This window comes from Scyliorhinus canicula, chromosome 11 (genome assembly GCF_902713615.1).
Source record: "Scyliorhinus canicula chromosome 11, sScyCan1.1, whole genome shotgun sequence".
Classification (NCBI taxonomy): Eukaryota; Metazoa; Chordata; class Chondrichthyes; order Carcharhiniformes; family Scyliorhinidae; genus Scyliorhinus; species Scyliorhinus canicula.
This window is the reverse complement of record NC_052156.1, coordinates 152,116,030-152,127,920: the sequence shown is the minus strand read 5'-3', so window position 1 is coordinate 152,127,920 and position 11,891 is coordinate 152,116,030. Positions and strand designations below refer to the sequence as shown.

Sequence of the window (11,891 nt, the reverse complement as noted above, 5' to 3'; positions counted from 1 at the left end):
TGTGGGTGTATAAAATGTAAATTGTTCCATTCCCCAGATTTCCACCCCGCATCTTGAGCACAAATTTCATACAAACGGGAGGGAATGGATGGAAAATCAATACAAGCTGCAAGGGAGAGGATCCAATTTTCCTTTGTTGTACAGCTGTATTTACAATTGCTGGCACAGAATCCCATGTAGGGGAAAAAAAAAACATTTCAATCAATGCCAAAATCAACTATTGTAACAATGAAAATATACATTTTTTATTTGAAATCACCAGCGAGCATACTAACTAACCCTAAATAAGTCAAACAGGTATAAGTCAGCACATAGCAATAGGCCATTAAAAAAAAAATCTATATAGCAAGATAGGGTGCCGGCAAATATTTCCCCAATAATAATAATACAACGTGCTAATTAGAGTAATCAAGTTCACCACTACCTAGTAATTACTTAATACTATCCTTCAGGTTAAAGCCACAAACACTAGGTTTTTTTAATAATTAAATCTGCTTTACGAACCAAAGTCCTAAACAAGTTGTATTCATCCATATCATGCCACAATAAAAAAGGATGTGTAATCTGTACGTCCATTTTTATTCACGAGGAAAAAAAAATAGGAACAAAAAAAAACATGCAGAGCAAATGTGTTAGTTTTTCTTTTGCCTAATAAACCTTCCATTGTGCTTCGATTTTACTGAAACTTTCTCTGTTCTCTCTAGCGCTGTTTTTTCTCTGGTCAAGAAATGTAAAATGTCATTCTTGTTTGGTTGATATCCTGCTCTGCACCAATCCGTTGTTCGCTTTTTCTTGCTCTCTTCCATTTTGGGTCAAAACATTTTACGAGTTAGGTATACCAAAGTTATGAGATAGCATGCATTTGGGCCTCACACAGCTACTGGAATGTGTGGTAAGATGCACCTCAAGTTGGAGAAATGACCAAGGAGAGAAACAAAATCTAGGGTGATAATATACCAATGCTATCCATAAAAACCTGGTTTTAGTAATAAAAAAAAACTTGCTTTTTTGTTTTTAAATATGAATATTATAGTCTGCTTTTCAATGGTTAGGAAATGATATAGTCTGTCTCTTTGAAAGAGGGTGGTGACACTACTACAATTCCATATCCTGGGCCTCATCCTCGGAGAAGTCAGACATGGAGCTCTCTGATGAACTTTCACCTGCACCCTCCTCTTGTTCCTTTAGCGCCTCTTCTGTCGCGTACTTCTGGATGTATTCTGTGAAGTGAGACAGGGAAGGGGATGGAAAAAAAAGACTCGAGTTTATTTAATACCAAACACTTTGCAAACTCAAATGCAATATTATGAATGCCATGCATCTGAACAAGTGTGCAGAAAACAACAATTAGGTGAAAGGCCAGTTAATCTGTTGGTAGGTCACTGACCCAAGTCTTGCTCCTCTCCTGGACAATACATCAATTCTCAGTGCTGGAATGTCAGACTGCAAACTTAGCCCCCTGGTAGACGAGGAATCCTCAAACACTGCCTGAGGCATAAGTGCTACTCCAGTAAGATGAGCAACACAATAAAAACAGTCTCATGGGAACATATATCAGTCAGCCTTGTAAAGAGATTTTATTTAGCAAATGCAAATCCCTGAAGCCAAACGGTAGCCTCCTCATCTACTGAGTTGAAGGTGATTAGTCCGCTACTTAAGTCTGCAGAGGGGACTGAAAGAGACCAAAAGAATTAAGCTTCTAGTAGAACCTGCCATTAGAGCTTCGAATCAGGTAGCAACACCTCGCTGACTACTTAAATTCAGCTGGCCCTCACAGTCACTTTTGAAAAATTATTTCAAGGGACGTGCGTTTCTTTAGTGAGGCCAGCATTTATTGCCCCTCCCTATCTAACTGCCCCCGAGATGGTCGCGGTGTTGCTGTCTTCTTGAACTGCTGCAGTTCATGCAGTGTAGGTACGCCCACAGTGCTGTTCAGGAGGCAGTTCCAGTATTTTGATCCTGCAAGAGGTGAAGGAATGGCAATATATTTCCAAGTTACGATGGTGACAGGTTTGGAGCAGATCTTCCAGGTGGTGATTTATCCATTCTTCTGGTGTTCTTGCCCTTCTAGATGGTAGTCGTCAGATGGAAGGTACTGTCAAGGAGCCTCGGTGAGTAGCTGTAATGCATCTTGTAGATGGTGCACACTGTTGCTGCTGTGTGAGTGTTGGAGGGAGTGTCAATCAAGTGAGCTGCATTGTCCTAGGTGGTGTCAAGTTTCTAGAGTGTTGTTGGAACTGCACTCATCCAGGCAAGAGTGTATTCCATCACACTCCTGACTTATGCCTCAAATTGTGGACAGGCTTTCAGGAGTCAGGTGACTTGTCAAGTCACCATTCAGTAATGGTGATGCCTTTGAGTGGGCGGCACAATGGCACAGTGGTTAGCACTGTGGCTTCACAGCTCCAGAGTCCCTGGTTCGATTCCCAGCTTGGGTTACTGTCTGTGCGGAGTCTGCATGTTCTCCCAGGGTCTGCGTGGGTTTCCTCCCACTGTCCAAAGATATGCAGGTTAGGTGGATTGGCCATGCTAAATTGCCCTCAAGTATCCAGAAAGGTTATGAGGGGTTACTGGGTTAAGGGGATAGGGTGGAAGTATGGGCTTACGTGGGGTAGTCTTTCCAAGGGTCAGTGGAGACTCGATGGGCCAAATGACCTCCTTCTGAACTGTAAATTCTATGTTCTATGAATGTCAACATAACCAGCACTGAGATTCAAGCACTCAATTTGTGGGCCACTTTGCTGTGGATTCTCAAGGGCATATATAAGTGATTCCACTGCAACATACTCTTCCTCAGCTGGTCTACACTCTGCCACTCGCCATGCTGCTACCGATCAGAGTACTAACTTAACATTGGATTCCAAGTATTCTAGTCTCAAGCACCAATTCTCCACAACCTTCAAAATTAAACTTTAGACCATTTTTACACCGTCCAATGCAATCATAAAGTAAGCCTTACCTTTTATTTTCTGTTTGTACTCTTCTGGTCGATGGAGATACATAGCTGCAGCATCACCATTTAAAGGATCGATTGGATTTGGATAGGCCAGCAGCTGGGGTAGGAACGACTCAAATATATTGGTGAGATCTATAGGGAAAATATCAAAGATTACTTCCTTGTGCAGCGACAAGGCTGTGACGATCTCAATAAAAATCCCAGTCAGTCAGTCAGTCAGTCAGTGTGCTGTCTGCTTTTTCAACAAGACAAACAACTTCAATAGGTCAAGTAATCTCAGAGTGGGAGAGGAAGTGAAGAAGATAAAGTCTCTTTTACTTATAATCAGGAATCCAGAAATCATGTATTTTTGGCCTATGTGTATATCTGATAGCATGCTATTAGATACACAGATATACACATCACCATGCCAAAGTTCCCTGAAATCAAACAGAGAAATATCCACAGAGAGGTCTCTATTTCCTTAGCAGTGACTACACATTCTCACCATTTATTTAATTCAGAAATATGTTTCGAAAACAAAGGTCGCTTTAAGGGAATTAGATTTGCATGGGTAATTATTAGTAATAAGGTATAGTTTTAAAGGGTTTATTGTAATATTTCTGTGCCTGTAAAGGTTACATTCATGCTGGACAACGGTGTTTGTATGTGTGAGCATTGGTCAAGACCCAAATTTGTTTCCATTGTGCTTAGAGAGGACTACCGTGTGAAGAATAAGAAGCATGTGGGTGTTGCTTAGCAACTGGGGCCTTGTAAGATAGAAGAGCTTTTAAGTTTGCTTTTAGCTAATTTGACTGCAGTTGGAGACAGGATCTCGGAGTGAACAGCCCTTTACTCTGCCAAGAAAAAGACTCGACAGGAACTGCAATGGGACATGCTTCCTAAAGTCAGAGTTACAGTCCAGATAGCCAGGGAATCGGGAGAATGTTTGAGAACAGAAACCAAGGTATTGTTCAGAAGAATTCAAGGAAGAGTAAACAAAAAGTGTACTGAGTTATAGACAATTTCAGTAACAGATTTAAAGTGGGACAGCAAACTTCAGAAGTAGATGAAATATTTGATAGCCTGGGAATTGAGAGTTTAAGCAATTGGGGCAGTTTGCACAGTAGTCAAGACTAAAAAATCCTAACTGTGTTGATACAAAATCCTGGACTGCATTTGCTATGAAAGGTGGAATGGAGGCTTTGTTTAAAAGTATTTGGAAAACCTGGTCTGAATTTTGGAATGCAAAGCGCTAAGGGAAGGCATTATTATGAGAAGATTTTAAAGTGTGTTTTTCGGAATGGAGTTTGGAAACTCTCATGTGACCATCTGGGAAGATTCGGAGGAGAAATCCACGGATACTAACTTGGGTTCAGAGTGGAGTGTGTATTTCACCACAGTCATCTTGCATGCTTAAAAGGGACTTATTGTGTGAATTAGACCATTGTAGCTCAAGATGTACTTTATAACCCATGTTAATCATTAATCTGGTGTATATTTAAGCTAAGGGAGAGTAAAGGAGTATTGTATTATAATCCAATTGTGTTCATGTTTAATAAATGCTTATTTCTTGTAAAAACTAATTAGTGGTCCCATGACTCTGGTTCAAAAGAATGTAACTAAATGTGGAGGAACAGAGTTCCATTCTGGCATTTTCCCACCAGTTAGGATTATAGAATACCTTCTGTGCAGGAGGCGGCAATTTGGCCCATTGCATCTGCACCAGCCCTTGGAAAGAGCACCCTACTTATGCCTCCACCATATCCACATAACCCAATAACCCCACCTACCCCTTTTGGACACTGAGGGGCAATTTACCATGGCCAGTCCACCTAACCGGCACATCTTTGGACATCTGCACATCTTATATCACCTGGGATCGTAACAAAGGTTTGACACAGGTTACAACAGCCAAGATTCAGGAATCAAGTGCACAACCAGCAAACCTGGAATTTAGCTAGTCAAAACCCAACTATTCCAATAACTAGGGCCATTATATCCATTGGGTTATGGTGTCTAATTTTTAAGCACACAGGTTGTTAAGACAGTGACTGCAGACAACTATGCAAGTGCAACCACCCACACAATAATGGGCCACCCCAAATAAAAGGTATGTCAACCTATCCACTGCACCACTCCCATCACAACCCTTTCTCAAACTTCACGGTTCTCAGCTCATTTAAACTCTCGAAGGATTGAAGACTGAGGGGATTGGTAAAAGCAGAATTCGGAATATTTATATTCACCAATAGGAAAGAGCTTTTTCCTGGCCTCCAGGTAAAGCGATGCTCAAAATATTTTTCCTCATCACTGCCCTAAAAGGATGAACCTTAATTTTAAAACAGTGCTCCCTAGTTCTGGACTAATCCACAAGAGGCAACATCCTTTCCACGTCCACCTCGTCAACACCGTTCATATATTCATCAATCAAGTCACCCCTCACTCTTCCAAACTTGGAAACAAGCCCAGTCTGTCTAACCTTTCCTCCCAAGACAACCTGCTCATTTCAAGTATCACCCAGTACACCTCCTCTGAGCTGCCTCCAACTCATTTACATCCTTTTCTTAAATAAGGAGACCAAACCGAACACAACATTAGAGATGTGACCCTTCCAATGCCCTGTAAGCCTCAAAACATACAGAGACCACTTAGCATTGTACTGAGAGCACCATTAATAATAAGCAAAACCGCATAGTGTGTGTTCACAGCTACAAATAAAATTACAACTGCAGCTGTGCTTCTCCCCTACTCTATATGGAGTTTTGTCTCCCTCTTCAGACTTCAGGTGGGAGTGAAAACTCCTAGTTTTCACTGACCTTTTCCATTGTCGGTTTAAACGGCCAGGAAAAACCTTACATTTATGAAATATTAGTCAGCTAGTTTTAAGAATATTTTTGCAAGCATGTTATGAAAGAAAAGACAGGCAAATCGGAAAGAGAGAATGCACCCTAGTATACAATCTGTTTAATGGTTACAAACCCTTTCAGCTTCATTGCCATCTCCTGAAAGCATCAGCTCATGCCAGGACATGTGTTGGCAACCCAAGTACCATGTCCTAGTTGCAATTCTTTATGTGAGGGATTAATCTGTCCGCAGAGGCTATTTGACCTCAGGGAAAGCACGATGTTGGAATGAAGCGAATGTTCCAATAAAAAGTAACTGGACACGAGATAGGGCAGCAGAGTGGCTTTCACTACTGCCTCACAGCACCAGAGACTCGGGTTCGATTCTGACCTTGGGTGACTGTATGAGGTTGGCACATTCTTCCTCTGTCTGTGTGGGTTTCCTCCTGGTGCTCTGGTTTCCTCCTACAGTCCAAAGACGTGCAGGTTAGGTGGGTTGACTATGCTGAATTGCCCCAAGGTGGGGTTACGGGAATAGGGTGGGGGAGTGAGCCTAAGTAGGGTGCCTTTTGCGAGGGTTGGTGCAAACTGAATGGGCACTGTAGGGATTCTACGGATTCCATGAGATAAATCTTTGAATGATCACACTGAGAAAAACGTTTGAGACTTTGGTGAGGGATACTGAAGATGATCATCTGGAAGAACGGAGTCAGATTGCAGATAGCCAGCTGGCAACGTAAAGGAATTGAATTAACACAGATGCCTGATCACTCCTGGGTTTTAATGACTCTATTAATGATAGCTCAGCTCTCTTACATGCAATCAGGCTCCTTCAAGTCAGTTGGAATTTTTCTCCCACCTTCCAAATAAACTGAGGTCATTGTTGGAACAACTTTACGAAGATGGAAAGAATTAAGTTGCTGTATTACCAGTGTTCAGCACTAACCCAAAATGACCTGGGCTCAAACTCAAAGCAAATTGTTTAAATCTGCTGATACCACACGAGGGCCAATGGAATCAGAAGCAACTCAGAAATTACAAAATGAGTTGGACAAAATAGATTTTGGGGCAGATGACACTGAATGCCAATCCAAAGTAATGCATGTAGAAGGTGAAAATAGGTAAAGCATGCAACCCATGAATAATTAAGCTGGACGAGACCAAGGTTCAACGTTCAATCAATGCAGTGCAGCAATCAATAAAGTCAATTAATGTGGAATTAAATGATCAAGCAATGTGACACAAGCTAGAGGAAACCTCGATCAAAGTATGTCTTACTCTGAGTAACCGCACGTTATTGCAGGAGGCAAGGGGAGAAATAGCTGGGGCCTTAACAGGCATCTTCACTTCCTCTTTGACCACAGGCAAGTTTCCAGAAGACTGGAGAATAGCCAATGATATCTCCTTGTTTACAAAATGAAGCAGGGCCAATCCAGCAAATTATAGACTAGTGAGCCAGATATCAGTGGTGGGGAAGCTTTTGGAAAAGATACCGAGGGACAGGACATATGCACATTTGGAGGAAAATGGACTAGTTAATGACAGGCAGCATGGTTTTGTACTGGGAAGGTCATGTCTCACCAACTTGATTGAGTTTTTTGAAGCGGTGACAAAGAAACTTGATGAGGGAAGGGCTGTGGATTTAGTTTATATAGACTTTAGTAAGACGTTCGACAAGGTTCCACATGGCAGACTGGTGTAAAAACTAAAATCGCATGGGATTTGGGGTGGGCTGGCTAAATGGATACAGAACTAGCTTGATTATAGGAGACAGAGAGGAGTGATGGAAGGGTGTTTTTCAAAATGAAGATATGTAGCTGGTGTTCTGCAGGGATCAGTGCTGGAACTCTCTGTTGTTGTAGTCTATATAAATGATGTGGGTGGTCTGATTCGTAAGTTTATGGATGACACGGAGATTGGCAGAGTTGGTGATAGTGCCGAGGATTGTCAGAAGATACAACAGGATACAGATAGATTGGAGACTTTGGCACTGAAATGGCAGATGAAGTTTAATCCGGACAAATGCAAGGTGATGCATTTTGGAGGACCAAATCTAGGTATGAATTATACTATAAGTGGCAGAACCCTTAGGAACATTAACATAGAGGGATCTGGGCGTGCAGGTCCACAGTTCCCGAAAAGTGGCAACACAGGTGGCCAAGATAATTAAGGCGGCATATGGATTGTTTTCATTCATCGGCCAGGGCATCAAGTACAAGAGTTGAGAAATCTGGAGATTTGGGGTGGCACGGTAGCACAGTGGTTAGCACTATTACTTCACAGTTCCAGGGTCACAGGTTTGATTCCCGGCTTGGGTCACTGTCTGTGCGGACTCTGCACGTTCTCCCAGTGTCTGTGTGGGTTTCCACTGGGTGCTCCCGTTTCCTCCCACAATCCAAATATGTGCAGGTTAGGTGGATTGGCCATGATAAATTGCCCTTAGTGTTCAAAAAGGTTATTTGGGGTTACTGTGTTATGGGGATAGGGTGATTAGTGTGGGCTTAAATAGAATGCTCTTTCCAAGGGCCGGTGCAGACTGCATTGGTCAAATGGCCTCCTTCTGCACTGAAAATTCTATGATTCTATGTCGCAATTATATAAAACCTTGGGAGGCCGCATTTGGAGTATTGCTAGCAGTTCTGGTCACCACATTATCAGAAGGATGCGGAAGCTTTGGAGAGAGTGCAAAGAAGGTTCACCAGGATGTTGCCTGGTCTTGAGGGTGTTGGCTATGAGAGGTTAAATTAACTAGGATTGTTTTCACTGGAAAGATGGAGGCTGAGGGGAGACCTGATAGAGATCTACAAAATTATGACAGACAGAGACAGGGTGGACAGTCAGAGGCTTTTTCTAAGGGTGGAAGTGTTAATTAAAATGGGGCACAGGTTCAAGGTGAGAAGGGGAAAGTTTAAGGGAGATGTGCGGAATATGCTTTTTACGCAGAGAATGGTGGGTGCCTGGAACGCGCTGCCAGAGTATGTGGTGGAAACAGGCACATTAACAACATTTAAGAGGCACCTGGATGGGTGCATGAATAGGGAGGAAATAGAGGGATGTGGACAGAGTAAGGGCAGTAGTTTTTTTTCCAAGTTAGGGCATCATGATCATCAGAGGCCTGGAGGGTCGAAGGGCCTGTTCCTCTACCGAACCTTTCTTTGATCTGTCCCACACCTTGAATATTATGTTGAATTCTAGTTGCTCAGAAACAAAGGAGATATTCAAACATTGAAGGCAGTGCATTAAAAAACAATGAAACAGATTTTTAGTATCAGAAGTTAGAGGACAGACCGCATTGCCAAGAGGACAATAGAGAGGCAACCTCAAGAGGTGTGCAGGGTAGTGTGTGATAAAGGTAAATTCAGAATATTACATCAAATTAAATTGCAAAACTAGCAAAGGTTCAAAGTAGTAACGGCCACATTTATCTTAAAATTCTTCATCTACAGACTGATGTATATGTGAAATGGATACCCCAAAAGAATATTTCAGTGAAAATCATGGAATGATTAAAGATACAACAGAATGCTCTCTGGGGGAGCCATTTGGATCTCTCTGGATGAACAAATTTAAGATGATCCCAGCTACAATTTTCTATGGGTTTTGTGGCATTTGAATTTTAGGTTTGATAATCCTGTAAACTTGATGGTAACTTATTTTAACTTGTGTTCCTAATGTGAAAGTTAGAAGTGTGCAGTGATGCATAATTCACATCTGCTCTTGATCCATTATGCATCAGATTTTCTTTGAAGGTGGAAATCTTGCTTTTATTTATAATTGCGGAAGGGTTGACACAAGGTTTGAAGGACCAGTCAGGATAGGAGGTAGTGAGAATGCACGAAGATCACAGAACAGGATCTGAAAAAGTGCAACAGATTTTTGAAATTTACAACAGGTCCAACAGGAGAAAGTGAGGGAAAGGAGATGACTTGCAATTCTTTGGCACCTTTCAAAAATTAACAAAGCACTTTTGAAGCGTAGGAAAAGCAGCAGCTGATTTATACACAGCAAATTCCCATGAACAGCAAATTGGCCAGCTTAAGTGACATTAGTTGAAGAATACATATTGGCCAGGACATTGAGAACTCCCCTACTCCTCTTCAAATAAAGGCATGGCATCTTTAACAGTCGGCTGAAGGCAGACAGGGCCCCTGGTTAAAATCAGCACTGCATTGGAGTGTCAGCCTGAATTTTGCATACAAATGTCTGGAGTGGAATTTGAACAACTGACATGAGTGATTGATTATAATACAGATAGCTGAGAATGTAAAATATTTGCATACCTCATTGAAAAGGCACAAAAATATAAAGGTAACAGAATAGTAAAACACAACACAAAACTAATGACCTGGAATGCACAGTCGGAAAGGATGGTGGAAGCAGATTCAATCATAACATTGAAAAACAAATTGAAGAACCATGAAGGAAATAATTTGCAGGGCTTTGGGGAATGAGGAGAGTAGCACCAATTGGATACTTCAACCAAAGAGCTTGCACAGTCACAATGGGTCAAATGGTCGCAGTGTCCACTGTATTAATTCATCACTAGATGAAATCAGGCATTTCATGGATTCAAAAAACTCTGGTGAGTAGACCCATATGCTGTACATTAATTACTGCTCAATGACACCAGAGAAATTGCAAGTACAAAAACAGATAATACTATGGCTGCCGTATAGCGTTTGCTTGAATTTGAACTAGCTGGTGGCTGTGTTTAAATCTCTTTTCAACACACCACATTGGAAAGAAAGTATCCTACACCCATTTAAATTTGTCCAGTCGCATCAATTTAAAGAACAGTCACATTGCTGGTCAACACCCAACCAGACAGCAAATCCTAACCAACTCACATTTACTGTTCAGGTAAAAGCAAATCAGATGTTGGTAAAACTTGCCCAAGTACGATAAATACTCAGCTGCACTGTTGTACATTAACTACGTTGACTTGTAGTTCAAAGATCATAGAGGGATGGTAAAAGCTTAATGTAAATTAGACACTGGTGCTTCAGCAAATAGCAGAGACATCAATGTGTGAACAGTCATGAACTGTTCAATTCTGGCAGAACTCTAACCCGTCACTTCTTTTTATATGCTGCTTGGCACACAAAGTCGCCTTTCTTTGGGAATCAAACAGTTTTTTATGCAAAAGCTTGATTAAAATGCATTTAGGCCTATTTAATCCAGAAAATTATTTCTGGTCTTCCCAGAAAGCAAGTTGCTCAGGTTTCCGAAATCCAGCAAGCGCAGAGAGAAACATTTAACACAATGCAGATTAACGATGGAACTTCTCCAGTTAGTAACTGACAATGATTGTCAAGAGTATCCCTTTACTTGGGCTTCTGAAGAACCTCTTCAAGGCCCGTATGTGCCATTTAGCAAGACAAAAGGAGGTGCACAAAAAGGGTCTCTTTCTCCGCCCCCCCCCCCACCCCAACCATAACAGGTTTCATTCACAGGTGGCATCTCAATGCTAAAACCAAATCAACCTTCGCTAGAATATTTCTTCCATCTATAATTATCCTAGAGCTTCAACTGCTTTCAAAACCAGGTGCTGGAACTGCATTGATTTCTCTCTCTCAAAAACAAAATCTATTTTTAATGATTGTTTATTTTAAATATCTAACACAATTTAAAGAATCTCAATATCCCTTCTTTGCAAGCTGCTTGCCACTTTAGTACTGCGTGCTCCAGGGCTGTGATTGCAAGTTATGTTGATCACTTGATATTCATATTATCGCTTCTTCTCAGCATTTTAACAAATCTTGATCATGCCCTGTTGACTTCTCCAAAGATAATTTTTGTCAGCTACGTCCAAGCCTTTATCGTCCCTCATAGTCGTAACATTAAAACATAGCCTTTTCAATTAATTCAAAAAATTACAACGCTCTAACCAAATGCATCCCTGTAGCTCAGCTTCAAACAGGTTCAGTGAAATGATAAAACATCAAATTCAAAAAGTGCTTTTTGTAATGAACTCCCACTTATTAACTTTAATTACAAACCTGTATTGCTGCACAATTATCTACATGGTGCCATTTCTCATTGCAATTTAACTTTTATCTAAATAGCCACTTCGGAATATCAGCAGGATGCAGAAATTCATAGGAACGCAG

The 11,891-nt window shown here is 41.3% G+C and overlaps 1 protein-coding gene across 1 annotated transcript in view; it reads right to left on the bottom strand.

Annotated features, from left to right (window-relative positions):
- Window positions 1–220: 220 nt before the first annotated feature.
- Window positions 221–11,891, bottom strand: part of ube2h (ubiquitin-conjugating enzyme E2H (UBC8 homolog, yeast)) — a 154,848-nt gene continuing 143,177 nt past the window's right edge. Inside the window, exons 6-7 of the mRNA XM_038811779.1 lie at window positions 2,960–3,088; window positions 221–1,220 (exon numbers count right to left, since the gene is read on the bottom strand). Coding sequence (XP_038667707.1) covers window positions 1,096–1,220; window positions 2,960–3,088 — 254 coding nt within the window. The 3' untranslated portion in view covers window positions 221–1,095. The remainder of the gene's footprint in view (window positions 1,221–2,959; window positions 3,089–11,891) is intronic.